This window comes from Mesoplodon densirostris, chromosome 2 (genome assembly GCF_025265405.1).
Source record: "Mesoplodon densirostris isolate mMesDen1 chromosome 2, mMesDen1 primary haplotype, whole genome shotgun sequence".
Lineage (NCBI taxonomy): Eukaryota > Metazoa > Chordata > Mammalia > Artiodactyla > Ziphiidae > Mesoplodon > Mesoplodon densirostris.
This window is the reverse complement of record NC_082662.1, coordinates 115,808,598-115,826,536: the sequence shown is the minus strand read 5'-3', so window position 1 is coordinate 115,826,536 and position 17,939 is coordinate 115,808,598. Positions and strand designations below refer to the sequence as shown.

Below are 17,939 nucleotides of genomic sequence, written 5' to 3'. Positions count from 1 at the left end.
TTGTGTCTTTCATACTTTTTTCCCTGGGTCAGTTTTTCAATTGACAGTGTTACTAACAACATGATAGGATATGAATATGTAGCCGAATCAAAACTTCTTCGGGTGTCAGAAATCCTTTTCTTGCTCTGCAACTACCAGGTCATTGTTTAAATACTGGTAAGATGGGGAGGGAAAGGTGGATGGCAGAAACCAAGAACTGGCTAGATTGGTCTACATGAGAAAGGATGCAAGAGGGAAGGGATGAGCAGAAAGAGGAGATTCAAGAGTGGTGAAGACAGAGAAGAGTTTTGGAGTTTATGGAGAAAAGGGGTAAATGAGGTGAGAAGAGAGACTTTGGGAAAAGATATGTGTACAAAGGTTTTTAGGCAGTTTTGTTGTGTATTATGCTATGTAATTCCCCTTTTGCTGCTTTCTCAAATGACCATCAGTAAAGAGTTTTGTCACTTTTCTGATGCATTCTAGAGTTTTATATTTCTTTTGCATCTATCACCTTATTGGGATGTACCTCAAGGTAGCCCATTTTTTGTTTAGGTTATACAAATGTAAGATGTGTATGTTTGAATTCTACTTTTTTTTTTTTTTTTTTACTTAAAAATCATTATTGGGCTTCCCTGGTGGTGCAGTGGTTGAGAATCTGCCTGCTAATGCAGGGGACACGGGTTCGAGCCCTGGTCTGGGAGGATCCCACATGCTGCGGAGCAACTAGGCCCGTGAGCCACAACTACTGAGCCTGCGCGTCTGGAGCCTGTGTTCCGCAACAGGAGAGGCCGCGATAGTGAGAAGGCCCGCGCACCGCAATGAAGAGCGGCCCCCACTTGCCACAACTAGAGAAAGCCCTCACACAGACACGAAGACCCAACACAGCAAAAATAAATAAATTAATAAACTCCTACCCGCAACATCTTCTTTTAAAAAAAAAAATCATTATCAAAATTTTTTCCATATCATTAAAAACTCTTTGTAGACCTTTTTAACTTGTCCCCCCCCATCAATTGCTTAAAAAGACTATTTTTAATGGGTCAGTTACAGTCCAGTGTATGGTGTACCAGTGTTCACTTAATCATTTTTTTCATATTGGCTGTGCACACAAAAAGTGTTGCCTACCTTTTCAGTTAACAATGAATGTTGCCTGCAGTCAAGGCATCAGCCACTGCAGCCATACCCCCACCCCACCCCAACCCCAAAGGGTGCACCCTGAGGGGAATTCAGGTTGGAGAAAAACAGGATACTGGCCCTAGATAGTTAAGATGCATAGCTAAGGAATAACTTCAATGAGCCAAGACTCTTGCATCTTCCTTTACATAGAAGAGCACTAAAATCATTAATTTGAGATGTCTTTTTTTGCGATTAGCAGTAATCTTTTGATGTTCAATTACATGTGTTTTTTTTTTCCCCAGCGAAAACTTCTGTATATCCTGGCTTCTCCCTCACCTCTTTGGAGCAGTCCCTCAGAGCTATCTGAGAGGCTGTCTCCCAGGCTGTAGTCCTCAGTAAGGTCCCTGAATAAAACATAACTTGCAACTTTTAGGTTGTGTGTTCTTCTTCAGTCGACATTTAGGTGTTTTCTATGTTTCTGCTAAAATAACTAATGTTGAAATGAATAACTTGATCAGTCTTTACATGTGTAATTATTTCCTTAAGAAGATTGGATTGAAAGTTACAAACATTTATCAAATTCTTGATATATATTCACAAGTGCAAAAGCAGTTGTTTGAAATTACTAATAATTTTTCATTGAGTAACCATAACCAGGGTGCAGCTTGAAGGTCATAAAATCTTTTTAAACCAAAAAGGTCGTCCTGATGTTAATCTTCTCTAATCCCTTGTTTTCAGAGGGTAGCAGACCAAAAAGTATCAGAGAGATAAGAACCTCATTTTGGTGTTGCGTGATCATCTACTTCAAGACTTACCAGATTCTAAAAATCAAGAAGCTTTTCCTTTTATCTGGTTCTATATGTGCTCCTTTCTTGTAGAATAGAGGTACTTCATCCCCTTTCCCCTTTTTTAATCAGAGTGGATTTTTTTAATTGATTTGCTCCTTGTTTTTTCCTTTCTAGACTCAGTATAATAATAATAATGATAAATTACATTTGTATAGTATTTCATTGGTTATAAAGCACTTTGATATATATTATTTCACTTAATATGCGTGGTGTCCCTGATGGGAAGATATCTGTATTTTACAAAAGAAAAAAATAAGACTATTGCCAAGGCAACCCAGTTAAGTTATAGATCTGGGACATAAACCTGGGTTTCTGGTGTATTATCTGGGTAGTATAGAGTAATAATGAAGACGGAGTTCTAGAGCTAGAGTGCTCGGCTTTAAAACGTGGCTTTGTCATTATTAGCTCTTGGGAAAGTTTCTTTATCTTTCTGCCTCAGTTTCTTCCTCTGTACAGTGGGAAAAATAATAGTCCCTACCTCATAGGGTTGTTATGAGGAGTAAGTGAATTAATATGTATAAAGTGTGTAGAAGAACGCCTGACATAAAACGAATATTCAGTGAATGTTAGGTGTTATTACTACAACAGTACTACCACATCTGCCTTTACCACCACTGTTATATCTTAGTCTTCTTTGATTTCCAGGGCCAGACAGCTGTGTTTTTCTTTTACTGTTGGCTTTTTGGGTTAAGTTCCGGGAGCAGTTGCTTTGGTGATTCTTGTGATGTTCTTGGTTTATTTGCAGAAGAGCAAGACAGTGAAGAAAATGACAAAAGGCGAAAAAAGAAAAAGGGTACCAAGAGGAAAAGAGATGGAAAGGGTCAAGAAGAAGGGACTTTGGCTTGTGACCTGAAGCTGGATGACATGCTGGACCGCACCTTAGAGGACGGCGCCAAGCAGCACAACCTAACAGCAGTCAACGTGCGAAACATCCTTCATGTGAGTAAGATGGGGGCCGCCGTGTAATGGGAATAGAACTCTTTCACCAGGAGCAAATAAAAATTCTCAGGAAACTCTTGAGTCTTGGTGTGTGAATTACTAATTTTGTGAGTTCCCTGTGGCAAAATATTTTACATTTCAAGGTAGCCTTTTCTTTGCACTCAGCACAAGCTTGAAATGTGAACACGTGAAAGAACTTAATTGGGAAGATAGACTGTTACTCTGCTTCCTTCCACTGATTTGATTGTTTACTGTTTAGCATATTCAAAGATAATGGAAGATGATAATGTTCGCAGTGGATTTACTCTTGTGGGTCAGTGTGTCTTAAAAGATGCCCAGTTAACAGTTTACAGTCCTTTGCACATATGCAAATACTCTTCTTTGCTATGTAGCAGTACAGCTATTTATAAAGCCTTTGCTGTTTATTACTGTTTCTCTTAAGCAGATAGTTAACCTGAGAAATTTTTTTTTTTTGAGCCATTCCTGTTAGTATCAGCTAATGAGATTGGTCCATTTGCTTGCTACATTGTTGGAAGCTGTGTGCTTCTCTCCAAAACTTCCTTCTTTGCTTTCAGTTGCCTTGCTTTACCCAAATCTGAAACCATTTGGGTATCTAGCTCTCGTTTATCTTCTACGTATATCTAGCAGAGTTACAGAGACATGAGTATTATCTAGATGATACATCTTTGTTGCATAAAGTGAAATTTCATCTCTCTCCAGGAAGTAATCACAAATGAACATGTAGTCGCTATGATGAAAGCAGCCATCAGTGAGACGGAAGATATGCCAATGTTTGTGAGTAGTTATCGTTCTTTCAATGTCATGGAACAGAACTGTCTGTAAACTGGCTAAGTGTAGTGAGTTGTTTACAAACTCACCTGAGAGTTTGTAAATAATTTGGCAGTTGGGGGCAAACTCAAGCATCGCTCGATGATTTTTATTGACTGTTTTCTTCTCATTTTCCCTTCTTAGGAACCCAAAATGACACGCTCTAAACTGAAGGAAGTGGTGGAAAAAGGAGTGGTGGGTGTTCTGTTTTTTCTTTATTGTTTATTTAGCTTTGTTAATAGTATATAATTTCAGGTTATTTGTAGGGAAAAAATATAGGAAATATTTATTATGATCTGGGTTTGACTCCTTAAAGAAATATTTGTAAAAGGCAAATAGACATGTAGAGATGCAATATATGAAATCATTATCATAGTTTATTTTTATTTTAGTTGCTTTTTTGGAAGTGCTAGGTAGATAACCATTTGGAGCGGTTGAAAGCAATGAGTGATGACAGTTTTTCTATTCATGTTGTGAGATATGTGGTGAAGTGTTTAAAGTAGTGCATTTCAAATTGTGTTCCAGGGACCAGTTGCATCAAGATCACCCTGGTATGGGGTTCCTCAAGAGTGCTTATTAAAATGCACATTCTTGGGCTCACCTCAGACCTAGGAATCAGGACCCATGGGTAGGGCCTGGGAATATGCATTGTTGAAAGCACAACAGTACATTCTTTTGCACACTAAAGTATGAGAACCTCTTGAAGACTTTTGAAGCATTCTGATACAACAAGCTCTTTGATGCTGGGCACTGTGTTCTATCTGCTTAACAAGCACTTGTCCAGTTTGTGCTTACCTTCTGCGACAAGGCAGGTGATAGTCCTGAGGGAGTCCATTCTATCTCTGATAGTAAGAAAGATTTGCCATATGGACCCAGGATGCATACTGTAGTTTTTGTCTGTTTGTCTGGTTCTGTTCCTTGCAGCCCTGTAGAAGAAATGTCTGTTCCTCTTCCACATGACCTTTCCTCTAGTTGAAGAAAACCAATATATCTTTTTATAACATTCTTTTCTTGCTAAACGTCCCCTAATTTTTTATTGGTCTTCATGTGACAAGGCTTTGAGTACCTTCACCAATCTGATCCTTTTCTTCTGCATGTGCCAAGTTTGTCCATATCCTTTTAAGAGTATGCCTTAAGTGGATCTAGTGCTCCAGATTGGGTTTAACTAGTAGAGATTAAAGTTAGGTTGGGACTTCCCTGGCAGTCCAGTGGTTAAGACTCTGAACTTCCACTGCAGGGGTACAGGTTCAATCCCTGGTCAGGGAACTAAGATCCTGCATGCTGCACGGTGCAGCCAAAAAAAAAATAAAATAAAAAAATAAAGTTAGGTTATTCCCTCAGTGTTCAGATTCCATATTTCCCTTAATTCAGCCTAAGGTTGCATTGGCTTTTTTTTTTTTTAATATGCCAAAGACATACATTTTAGGGTGGCAAATTCTGCCCCCCTATGCACTGGCTTTTTTTGACAGCCACATCATATATATATATTTGTATATATTTGTCTATTTGACTAACCCTGGTTGCATAAAGTGAAATTTCATCTTTCTCCAGGAAGTAATCACAAATGAACATGTGGTAGCTATGATGAAAGCAGCCATCAGTGAGACAGAAGTTCTATGAAGTCTACCTGACATAGAATATAATTAATATTAATTCCATATTTGATTAAAAAAAACCCACGGAGGTCCAAATCAGGCTCTGGATTATGTCTACCAACCACGTATATAGTTGCAGAGAAGGTAGACAACCCAAGGCTATAGTTTATGAGGGAGAGCGAAGATTAGAGTCCATTTCTCTTGCTGCTTAATCTTTTTTTTTTTTTTTTTTTTTTTGCGGTACGCGGGCCCCTCACTGTCGTGGCCTCTCCCGTTGCGGAGCACAGGCTCCAGACGCGTAGGCTCAGCGGCCATGGCTCACGGCCCCAGCCGCTCCGCAGCATGTGGGATCCTCCCGGACCGGGGCATGAACCTGTGTCCCCTGCATCGGCAGACGGACTCTCAACCACTGCGCCAGCAGGGAAGCCCTTGCTTTTTAATCTTAATAGACTGACTCCTTCCTGATGGATTTGGCAGTAGGAAAATTGATTGGTTTAGAAACAAACATGAGAAGAGGTATGGAACCTGAATCACATCATTCCCTTTACCCTGTATCGGGCCTGGCTCCACAGAGCTAGATAAGTAGCCACAACATGGCAGGGCTGAGGAGATGTGGAGGGCCTAAGGCTCCTTATAGAGACAGAACCTTATGGTCTGTTGGATTTTGTTCATGATGATTTTGTTTGGGTCACAATTAGATGGTCAAGAAATTATGCACTCCAGTGGTATTGTGTCAGGAGTATGTAAGAGGTTTTAAAGAATTCTTTAAAAACTTCCCCCCACCAACTCTATTGTTTTATTTATTTATTTATTTATTTTTAAAATTTATTTATTTATTTTATTTATTTATTTTTGGCTGCATTGGGTCTTCATTGCTGTGCACGGGCACAGGCTTTCTCTAGTTGCAGTGGTTGGAGGTGTTACTCTTCCTTGCGGTGTGCGGGCTTCTCATTATGGTGGCGTCTCTCATCGCAGGGCATGGGCTCTAGGCACACAGGCTCAGTAGTTGAGGCTTGTGGGTTCTAGAGTGCATGCTCAGTAGTTGTGGTGCACAGGCTTTGTTGCTCCGCGGCATGTGGGATCTTCCCAGAGCAGGGCTCGAACCGGTGTCCCCTGCATTGGCAGGCGGATTCTTAACCACTGCGCCACCAGGGAAGCCCCTCTACTGTTTTAAAATCCTGAAAAAGTTGAAAAGAATTTTACAGTGAATCTAGATTCCATCTAGATTTAACAATGTAAAATTCTGCCATATCTGCTTTATCTCTCTCTGTGTCTGTCTGTTGTTTTTTCCTGGATTATTTGAAAAGAAGTTGTGTACGACTTGACACTTCACCCCGAAATCTTTCCCTAAGAACTTTTCGTAGCTAGCATTTTGGAGGCATACTTACGGTGGATTTATGTAATTGATTAAGACATACTGATGGCAAAAGGCTGCTGTCACCTGTAGTATCCTAGGTTTGTGTCCTATTGTAGTTTACAAATAGTTTTCGTATTTATTATTCTATGTGAACCCAAGCTGTAATATAAAGTAGACAATATAGACACTTTGTCCATCTATGGGTAATACAGATTCTTACTAGGTTTAAGGCAGAGATGCTAATGATGGAAATAGATTCATCTCTCCTTTTCTTCTGCCAAGCTCTGACAAATATTTGACAGTGTAGATCAGTACCCCTACATCACTGCAGCTACGTGTTAGTCTGATGGCTCCTTGTGATGGTAAAGAAGAAGTAAAAATGAAAAATAGTCTATTTTAGTTAAGGGAACTTAACTGTTTATATTCTTTGTTGGTAGGTAATTCCAACATGGAATATTTCACCAATTAAGAAGGCCAATGAAATTAAGGTAAACTTGGAAGAGGTAATTCTTATTCTTTTCCAGAAAGACTTCATTAGTTTCGAAATGCTTCTGTTTCTTAACTTTTTTGGACCTATGTATTTATTTAAATTCCAGCTTTGGTTTTTTCCATTTCATTAGTCTTAGGTTTGACTCTCATGCTAGAAATCTTTTTAACTCCTGCCTCTTATTACTTGCTTTAGCTGCTTGTTGTGCTCTTAGGATTATTTTTTTTCCTGCTCTGCTTTCTTCCCCTTATTTCCCAAATACATATGATTCATGTTTTCTATTATTTTTTTTCTATAATTGTACTTATGTAGCCTCCTCAGTTTGTGGATATCCACCTTGAAGACGATGATTCCTCAGATGAAGAGTACCAACCTGATGATGAAGAAGAAGATGAGACTGCTGAAGAGGTCAGTGGTTACCTGTGTGAGTGTTAGTTGGTAATATAGAAAAAATTTGGCTCCACAAGGCAGAGTGTACTTTGCTTCCTTAATAATATCACTTGTTCTATACAGAGGGTTGAAACACAGTTCTTTTTTCTACTCATTTCTTTGCATAAATCTAAGACTGTGACTCCTCTTCATGCTCCCTTGATTTTTTCATGTCTTGTATTATGAAATATAACACATATAACATGCAGAACTGTGCATAGGATAAAAATTAAAATATACAGCTTAAATAACTATAAAGCTAATCCTTATGAAACTTCCTTAAAGTCATTAAGTATAGCATTGCCAGACACCTCTTATCACAGTCACTTTTCTTCCCGTATAGACAGCCACTATCTTGACTTTTTGGTAATTACTTCCTTGCTTATATTTCTACTTATATCACCTAAATATGCAGCTCTACACACTGTGTTCAATTTTTTACTGTTTCTGAACGTTAGGTAAATGGAACCATAGTCTGTTCTTTTGTGTGGCTTTTTTTTTTTTTTTTTTGGTTCAACGCAAGTCATTTGAGATTCATTTATACTGTTGCTTGTAGCTATAGTTTGTTCATTTTCATAGTTAATGTAATATTCTATTTCTTAATGTGTTCTTTGACTTGTTTGTTAAAGGATTTTAAATCAATGCCTTACAGCTTTACAGAGTTCACAATGCTGACGAGGATAGAGATATGATCCCTGCTCCTACCTTCAGCAAATTAAGCTTTTATTTAAAATTTATTCTCTTACTCTAATTCAGTGATTGATATTTTGTGATTCATTCTATTGAGGTACTTCAAACTCAGTGGAATGAGGTAGGGGCATACATATGAAAGTGAACTGGATTTGTTTTGTAGAGTTTATTGGAAAGTGATGTTGAAAGCACTGCTTCGTCTCCACGTGGGGCAAAGAAATCCAGATTGAGGCAGTCTTCTGAGATGACTGAAACAGATGAGGAGAGTGGCATATTATCAGAGGTAAATCCACATCATACTAGCAAGATAAATTAGAGATGCTCTATAAGTAGATTATTTAACTGTATAAATAGATCATTTATCCATGGTGATTCTAAGCTGTCACCCTTTGCCAAACATGATTCAAGATCAGTAATCATGCCATTATCTTCCTGGTATTTGTGACTAGTTATAACTGAATTTCAAATTCCCTTAAGTCAGTGAACAGTTAAGAGAAAACTGGAACTCAGTGACAGGGAGAGTTCTTATTAAGGGGCCAAATGTGAGTGACTAGCAGAGTTTCTTTCCTTCTACCCTTCTCTTTTTTGTATGTGTTTTCTAATATTGTTCTAAAGCCATTTTTATTGTATTTTCCCGCTTTTGATAACCTAAATAGCATCCTGTTGGCTTCATTGGAAATAGGATGAAACCTAATTAGATTAATGTACTTGACAGTGCCTTTGTTTTTATATACCTCTATCTAGATAGGAAGAGAAAGATTGCTAGCATATGAAAGACATGCTTCTCTCCTCCCGCTTTTTTTTTTTTTTCTCTTCTCTTCCTCCCTTTAATTTTTAACATACTTGCCCCTTTTAATCAGGCTGAGAAAGTCACCACACCTGCCATTAGGCATATCAGTGCTGAGGTAGTGCCCATGGGGCCTCCACCCCCACCAAAGCCCAAACAGACCAAGGATAGTACTTTCATGGAGAAGTTGCATGCGGTAGATGAGGAGCTGGCTTCCAGTCCAGTCTGCATGGATTCTTTCCAGGTAAACATAACTCTAAATTGCTGAAAAAGTCAAATGGAATAATTTAGTCATTGCTCAGATTGGGAAGGGAGAAGGGAAGATATTAAATTTTGATACAATAAGTAACAGTCATGAAATTATAGGTCTTTGATACTCTATTTAGTTTGTGCTATTTTATTGTAAGTGAGAATTAAGTGAGAGTGGCAGTTCCTAAGGAAGAAATAAGGTATGTGACAGAGAGCATTTTAAAATGTGGAACATAGGAACAACATTCAGCCAGATTCTTCAAATATTAACCTTTACCACAATTGCTTTATCATTTTCTCCTTCTTTCTCTCTCTCTGTACACATTTATTTTTTCCTGAATTGCTTTAGAGTGTGTTGCAGTCATGATGCGCTTTTACCCCTAAATATCTTAGTGTATATTTCCTATAGATGAGGACATTTGATTATGAAAATAAGGATATATAATATTAATAGTCTATTAAAGTCCTTATTTGGATTTTTCCAATTGTCCCAATAATATCTTTTATATAAAGCAAAAGAAAAATGATTTTTTTCTGTGATTCGGGATCTAGTCTAGGATTACATGTTGTATTTAGTCGTCTTTTCTCTTAGACTCTTTTTATTGGCAACAGTTTCTCAAAGTTTCATAACCTTGACATTTTTTAACCTTATAGAGCAATTATTTTACAGAATGTTCCTCAATTTTGACTTTTCTGATACTTCCTCCTAATTAGATTCAGGTTATGCACTTGGGCACAAATATTCACAAAAGTGACATGTCCTTTTTAGTGCATGATATCAGGAGGCACATAAATTCCGTCATGTTAAATTTGATGACATGGTTAAGGTGGTGTCTGCTTGTTTTCCTCACTGTAAAATTATTATTTTTCCATTTTTAAATTAATATGTATCTTTGAGGCAAAATATCTTTTCACCCACTAATTTTAGCATCCATTGCTTGTTCTTGATTGAAACAGTCATTATTATGGTTACTGTCAAATGATGACTTTCTAAATTCCATCATTAGACAGTTCTTTTTTTTTTTTAATTTTTATTTATTTATTTTTCTTCTGGCTGTGCTGCGCAGCATGTAGGATCCTAGTTCCCTGACCAGGTATCAAACCCACAACCCCTGATTGGAAGCGTGGAGTCTTAACCACTGGACTGCCACGGAAGTCCCAGCCAGTTGTTGTTATTTTTTTTTAACGTCTTTATTGGAGTATAATTGCTTTACAATGTTGTGTTAGTTTCTCATGTATAACAAAGTGAATCAGCTATATGTATACATATATCCCCATATCCTCTCCCTCTTGCGTCTCCCTCCCACCTTCCCTATCCCACCCCTCTAGGTGGGCGCAAAGCACCGGGCTGATCTCCCTATGCTATGTAGCTACTTCCCACTAGCTGTCTGTTTTACATTTTGTAGTGTATATATGTTAATGCTACTCTCTCACTTCGTCCCAGCTTATCCTTCCCCCTGGCCGTGCGCAACTGGCCGCACGCTCTGGAGCTTGCATGCCACAACTAGAGAGAAGCCCTCACGCCACACAAAAGATCCTGTGTGCCACAACTAAGACCCAAAGCAGCCAAATAAATAAATAAATAAATAAATAAATAAATATTTTAAAAATAAAAAATAGATTCTTCTCTTAAAGTATCTTTTTAGAAAAAAAAGGGAATAGACTTACAGATCAGTGGAACAGAAATGAGAGTCTAGAAATAAACTCTTAAATTTATGGTCAATTAATCTTTGACAAGTGTTCCAAGACCAATTAATGGGAAAAGAATAGTCTTTCAACAAATGGTGCTGTGACAACTGGAAATCCACATGCAAGAGTATAAAGTTAGACCCTTACCTCACACCACACTCAAAAGTTAACTCAAAATAGATCATTGACTTAAATGTAAGGGGTAAAATTATAGAACTCTTAGAACAAAACATAGAGTAAATCTTTGTGACCTTTGATTAGGCAGTGGTTTCTTAATACAATACCAAAAGCACAAATGACAAAAAGAATAGGTACATTGGACCTCATCACAATTGAAAACTTTTGTGCCTCAGAGGATACATCAAAAAAGTGGAGACAACCTAGAAAGTGGGAGAAAATAATTGCAAATCACATATCTGATAAGGATCTTGTATCTGTAATATATAATGAACTCTTATAAGTCAACAATAAAAAGACAACCGAATTAAAAAATGGGCAAAGAGTATGAATAGACATTATTCATTTCCTTTTTTCTCAATAAAAAGGAATGAGAGGCTTCCCTGGTGATGCAGTGGTTAAGAATCCATCTGCCAATGCAGGGGACACGGGTTTGAGCCCTGGTCTGGGAGGATCCAACATGCCACGGAGCAACTAAGCCTGTGCGCTACAACTACTGAGCCTGCTCTCTAGAGCCCACGAGCCACAACTGAAGCACGCACGCCTAGAGCCTGGGTCTGCAATGAGAGAAGCCACCGTGGTGAGAAGCCCGCTCGCAGCAACGAAGACCCAACGCAGCCCAAAATAAATAGAGTAAATAAATTTTATTACAAAAAAAAAAGGAATGAGTACTGATACATGCTACAAAATGGATGAACTTTGAAAACATGCTAAGTGAAAGAAACCAGAGACAAAAGGCCACATATTGTATGATTCCTTTTATTTATTTTTAAAAAATATTTATCTATTTATTTATTTATTTATTTTGGCTGTGCCGGGTCTTTGTTGCGGCGTGTAGGATCTTTTTAATTGTGGCATGCAGACTTCTTAGTTGCGGCATGTGGCCTCTTAGTTGCGGTATGCGAACTCTTAGTTGCAGCACACGTGTGGGATCTAGTTCCCTGACCAGTGATCGAACCCAGGCCCCCTGCATTGGGAGCATGGAGTCTTACCCACTGGACCACCAGGGAAGTCCCTATGATTCCTTTTATATAAAATGTCCAGCATAAGCAAATCCATAGAGACAGAAAGATTAGTGGGTATCAGAGACTGGGATCAGGGAAGAATGGGGAACTACCACTAAGGGAAATGGCCTTTCTTTTTGGGGTGATGAAAGTGTTTTGGAATTAGATAGTGGTGATGGTCACACAACTCTGTGAACATAGTAAGATCCACTCAGTTATACACTTTAAAAGAGTGAGTTTTATGGTGTGTAAATTATATCTTAATAAAGCTCTTATAAATGTTCCTGAAATGTTGGTTTTAAAACTGATGTCATTATAAGATACAAGGATATATTGTACAACACACGGAATATAGCCAATATTTTATAAGAACTATAAATGGAGTATAACCTTTAAAAAAAAAAGACATTGGCACCTACAAAAAAATATTTGATGTCATTATCCTTAAAGTTTCTCAGACAAAGAATAATAAATCCATATGGTTTAGAGAAGAGACCTTGTGTTTTAAGCTAAGAAGAGAAGCACACAGGATATGATGAAGTTTGGAGAAATTGAAAGCATTAGGCATTCAGTGATATGTTTTTATTTCCTTCTCCATTGGCTAGCCCATGGATGACAGTCTCATTGCATTCCGAACTCGCTCTAAGATGCCTCTGAAAGATGTTCCCCTGGGGCAACTAGAGGCAGAGCTCCGAGCTCCAGACATCACCCCGGACATGTATGACCCCAATACGGCGGATGATGAGGATTGGAAGATGTGGCTGGGGGGACTTATGAATGATGATGTGGGGAATGAAGGTAAGTGGTTTTGTTTGCATTTAATATCTACTCTGTCCATGGTCTCTGGTAAAATTTTCATTAGTTAAAAGCTTAAAGAAAGGGGTGTTTTTGGTTAATTGATTTAATTGTGTATTTAACAGTGTGGTCTAAATCAGTAGTTAAATTCCACTGCCCCCCCCCTTTTGTTTTTGTTAAAGAGTCTTTTGGGGAATCTTTTGCTAAGATTCCTCCCCTGAAACATAAATGTACATATAATTTTATATATGATTTCACGAGAGTGCATTGACTCACTTGAAGACTGTCATGTTAGTTAAGGTTCTTCCTGATGCAGGTGAAAGAATCCTAACTCTCAACTTGCTGAAGTTGAGAATCCTAACTCTCAACTTGCTGAATGAAACCAGACTTTGGGAAGGGCAGAAAAACCTACAGTGGAATTGAGACCCACTTTCCCTCTCAACAGCTGTTATCTCTACTTTTTGTCAGTCAACTCCATTCTCAAACCTATTTTTTTCTACAAGGCTGGAACTATGATCATAAGCACATCATTCACTTCTTGGTTTGTCCCCACATCAGAACAACTCTCTCCTACAGGCTCCAGTTTGAAAAATCCAGAGGAGCAACTCTGATTGGTTGGGTTTGATCACATGCCCACTGTCTTGGTATTGCATGGCTTTGATAGGGAGACTGTTTCAGCATGAAGTCCTGTGATTGGCAGCACCTTGTAAACAGCGGGGTTGGAGTGAGCAGTTACCCAAAAGAAGTGACAGTGTTTCCAGAAGTAGGGAAGGAGAATTGATCAGACAGAAACAATGTTGACTACAGTCATACATGGTGTAAGAATCCCTGCTGCAGCCCTTATTTGTTTTAGAATATAAGTAAAATTCTTACTTTAAAATAATACATTGTTAAATTGTCTTTGGTGGGTTTTTTTTTTAAGCGTACTATAATGAAAGTCAGTTGCCATTCATCATTTTGTGCAGTGTTTCTGTAAATTTAGAGGAAATGAGAGATTGATTTAGTTTGTAGTGATTCCAGATGATGTCACATTCTTTTGATGGAATCAGGGCAATTTTGTTACTATTGTTGTTTCCTTTTGACTCTCTTCAATGGGGAATGACCAGGATATTCATACTGGTTGTGTTGTGGTAGATTCACACTTTTTTAAAAATGTGTATAACTGAACCAAAGTCTTACTTGCATTTTTATGTGAACAGAGTCATTCACTATCTCACTTTAATCCATAGCCAAATTCATTGCTCCTATTTCTGGATCACATGATGTCCTATCAAACTTAATTACAGACAACTTACAGAGCATATCTTTATTCTTTTCCCTGTCTTCTAAGAACAACTACTGTAAGATTTTTGTGTTGAAAGGATAATGCTTTAAGATAGTAAGAGAACATATAGCTTGTATGGAAATAGACTGAGTAAATATTTGGGTAGGTACGGCCAGGAATAAATTAAGATAAATGAATGAAAGAAAGTAAGTTCTCATATTTACCTTATAAAACTATTAATAACTATATTGCACATAATTTGGCATTTGGTATTGAGTACTTTCGTTTACAAGGCAGTGTGTTAGGTTCTATGAGAGATAGAGGAAAATGATCATTTTGTTAGGGGGTAAACATGTATGAATGGTGCCTGGCCCATTGTTAAATGCACGATACATTTCAGATTAATGAAGTTGAATGAACTCAGATGCACCATAAAAGTGGCATAAACTCTGTTCTAAGGTTTGAGAAGAGAGAGAATTATTGTTTAGCATGACCAGAGATAGCAACATGAAAAAGGTGGTAATTGAGATGGACCTTTGAAAGATATTTGACAACAGTGATAAGAGAGGAATCAGATGGGTGGAAGTGACATTGAGATAATACGTATTTAGGTTCTGTAGAATATATGCTCCCCAGGGTTTTCTCTTATATTCTGTATTATAACCATAAGGGTAATACGTGCTTGGAGTAAAGCAATCAAATATTGTATAAAGAAAACTGTTAAAGCCTTTCCTCATGATGACAGTTTCATGCCGCAGAGGGATCACTGATAATAGTTTGATGTGCCTTTTGTGAGAGTTTTCAAATATGACGTTACCTTTTAGTTTTCTGCATTAATGTGGCAATAGGAGGAACTTTAGTCCTAAATTTAAATTCCCTAAACATTTAGAAAAGACAGGTAACAAGAAGCAAATTGGTTTGAATTTTAGCATTTTTGTTCTTCTCCACCCACCTTCTATAGCAGAAGTGGTAATAAGCAATGAAATGCACAAACTTGCATGAAGGAGAAAAGGATGAAATTTGCAGCTGAGTCATTGACATATTAACTGGAGAGTCAGTTCCTTAATAATCAACAGCTGATGTATTATCACATTAGTCTTCTGATAGGAGTCTAAGCTGCTAGCTTTTCCATCCCTTACCCCTCTGAGAATCTGATGGAAGCTGTGCAGCCACTCCCCAGAAAAATGTACACATCTACATACATGAAGTTTTTTTAATGTCACTGTTTTTGGGGATTTATTATTCTCTTGAAGTTCATTTATTGAACTTTTTCTATCAACACATTCAAGGTCCAAGATACCAAGGCTCAAAAATATCTGCAGAAAGGAGTGAACAGGGACAAAGATAATTCTATCTATTTTGTAAAAGTGTCAGAGAAATTCATTGTGTTGCTCTGTGTTATAGAATCAGTTTGTTGTACTGCTAGGATTATAACCCCATTTAATATTCTAGGAACGTATCTCAATCAAAGAAGTCTCAGGGACATTAAAGCATTTTTTAAATGCATGTGATGCTTCATAAGCAAGCTCTGCATTTTGTCCTTAGACCTAAGCTAAGACAAAATATTGATAGTAATTAAGTCAGGTTTTCATGGCTTTATTAGGGCAGCAGCTTTGGTGCCCTGATTGTTATCACCTTGGTTGAAAGAGCTGAGATGCTGGCTGTTGAGGAGGAAAGGCCAGACAGAGTTGGCTGTCAGGATTTTGGGAGTCTGGGTGGTGTTTCTCATAATTTGTCCCTAGAATTTGAATCAGAATCAGGGAGTGTAGGGATGTATTTGTTGGATGGTGTTAAGATACAGATTCCAGGGCTTCCCTGGTGGCGCAGTGGTTGAGAGTCCGCCTGCCCATGCAGGGGACACGGGTTCGTGACCCGGTCTGGGAAGATCCCACATGCCGCGGAGTGGCTGGGCCCATGAGCCATGGCCGCTGAGCCTGCGCGTCCGGAGCCTGTGCTCCGCAATGGGAGAGGCCACAACAGTGAGAGGCCCGCGTACCACACACACACACACAAAAAAAATAGATACAGATTCCAGGGACTTCCCTGGTGGTACAGGGGTTAAGAATCCACCTGCCAAGGCAGGGGACGTGGGTTTCAGCCCTGGTCCGGGAAGATCCCACATGCCGCGGAGCAACTAAGCCCATGCGCCACAACTACTGAGCCTGCGTGCCACAACTACTGAAGCCCACGTGCCTAGAGCCCATGCATGCTCTGCAACAAGAGAAGCCACCACAATGAGAAGCCCACGTACCGCAACAAGGACCCAACGCAGCCAAAATAAATTTAAAAAAAAAAAGAAAAAGAAAGATACAGATTCCAGGGCCTCACTCCATACCTACTGAATCAGAATCACTAATGGTTATCATCTAGGTATCTAATTCTTATATATCCTAATGGTTGGAAACTACTGGTCTGGGAGAAATAAGTATGATAAGGGTTGATCGAGGAATTGGAATAATGGTTAGTGGGGAGGGTGAAAATCCTCTTTCTTTAAAACAGTATTTTTTTGTTTCCTTATTAGGATAGATTTAAAAAAGAGAACATAGAGCCAATGACTAGGGTAGGTTTGGATCTGCAGATCTACCAGCTGAATTTTGTGAGTGCTGGTAAATAGGAAATGATGCTAGATATAGATCACAGTACCAAACTTTAGCCATATGCCGGTTTATTTTGGTAGTATTACGTGGCTAACTATTTTCACATGTTCCTAGTACCATCTGCTCTGCATATTATTAAAAGTGAGAGTCTCATTTGCAAAAATTAAGAGGCTGTACTAGAGGGGATGGGTACACAAAATTGAGATCAGCTGGGTAGATGCTGACATTGTCAATCAGTCAAAAAAGTAATTAGACTCAGAGGGCAGGTTCCACAATCAGGGTACTAAAAGCTAAGCAGAACTCAGAAGAAACCTTCCTAAATGATATTTCAACATGTTTGCCAAATGGGTTCTCTGAGAATATTGGCTGACCCGTTTGTATGGTATGGGCAGAAGCTGTCTATTGTAGTTCTTGCACCTAAACAGATGGGGGTCCAAACGTGTGTGCAGTATCCATATGTTATAGGCTTTCCCCAGAACTTATATTATTCAGCAACGTTTGTAAAGAACCTGCTGTAAAGAGACTTACATAGAAAGTACTATAGAGATTACGAAGACAGGATTCCATTCGTAAGGATTTAAAACATTTTTATTGGGGGATAAACCTATAGATGGGTGAAAAAGCCTTTACATTTAAATAGCTATATATATACAATGCAGATTTATATATAATAAACAATAAATGTTGAGTAAAGAATGTCAGGTTAGATTGGGGTTTATCAGTACAAATTTTCCAGTGATTATGAATCAAAAATGTGTGTGTGGGACTTCCCTGGTGGTGCAGAGGTTACCAGTCAGCCTGCCAATGCAGGGGACACGGGTTCAATTCCTGGTCCGGGAAGATCCCACATGCCGTGGAGCAGCTAAGCCCGTGTGCCACAACTACTGAGCCTGCGCTCTAGAGCCCACAAGCCACAACTACTGAGCCCGCACACCACAACTACTGAAGCCTGCACGCCTAGAGCCCGTGCTCCATAACAAGACAAGCCACTGCAGTGAGAAACCCGCACATCGCAATGAAGAGTAGCCCCCGCTCGCCACAACTAGAGAAAGCCCGCACACAGCAATGAAGACTCAATGCAGCCAAAAATTAAAAAAAAAAAAGTGTGT

General features: G+C 38.6%; 1 protein-coding gene across 4 annotated transcripts in view; it reads left to right on the top strand.

The window, feature by feature from the left end:
• Nucleotides 1-17,939, top strand: part of GON4L (gon-4 like) — a 93,546-nt gene that overhangs the window by 25,710 nt on the left and 49,897 nt on the right. For all 4 annotated transcript variants that reach the window (XM_060090707.1, XM_060090706.1, XM_060090708.1 and 1 more), the window contains 8 exons: nucleotides 2,689-2,882; nucleotides 3,603-3,677; nucleotides 3,855-3,905; nucleotides 7,100-7,150; nucleotides 7,462-7,557; nucleotides 8,432-8,551; nucleotides 9,129-9,299; nucleotides 12,780-12,972. In XM_060090707.1, coding sequence (XP_059946690.1) covers nucleotides 2,689-2,882; nucleotides 3,603-3,677; nucleotides 3,855-3,905; nucleotides 7,100-7,150; nucleotides 7,462-7,557; nucleotides 8,432-8,551; nucleotides 9,129-9,299; nucleotides 12,780-12,972 — 951 coding nt within the window. The remainder of the gene's footprint in view (nucleotides 1-2,688; nucleotides 2,883-3,602; nucleotides 3,678-3,854; nucleotides 3,906-7,099; nucleotides 7,151-7,461; nucleotides 7,558-8,431; nucleotides 8,552-9,128; nucleotides 9,300-12,779; nucleotides 12,973-17,939) is intronic.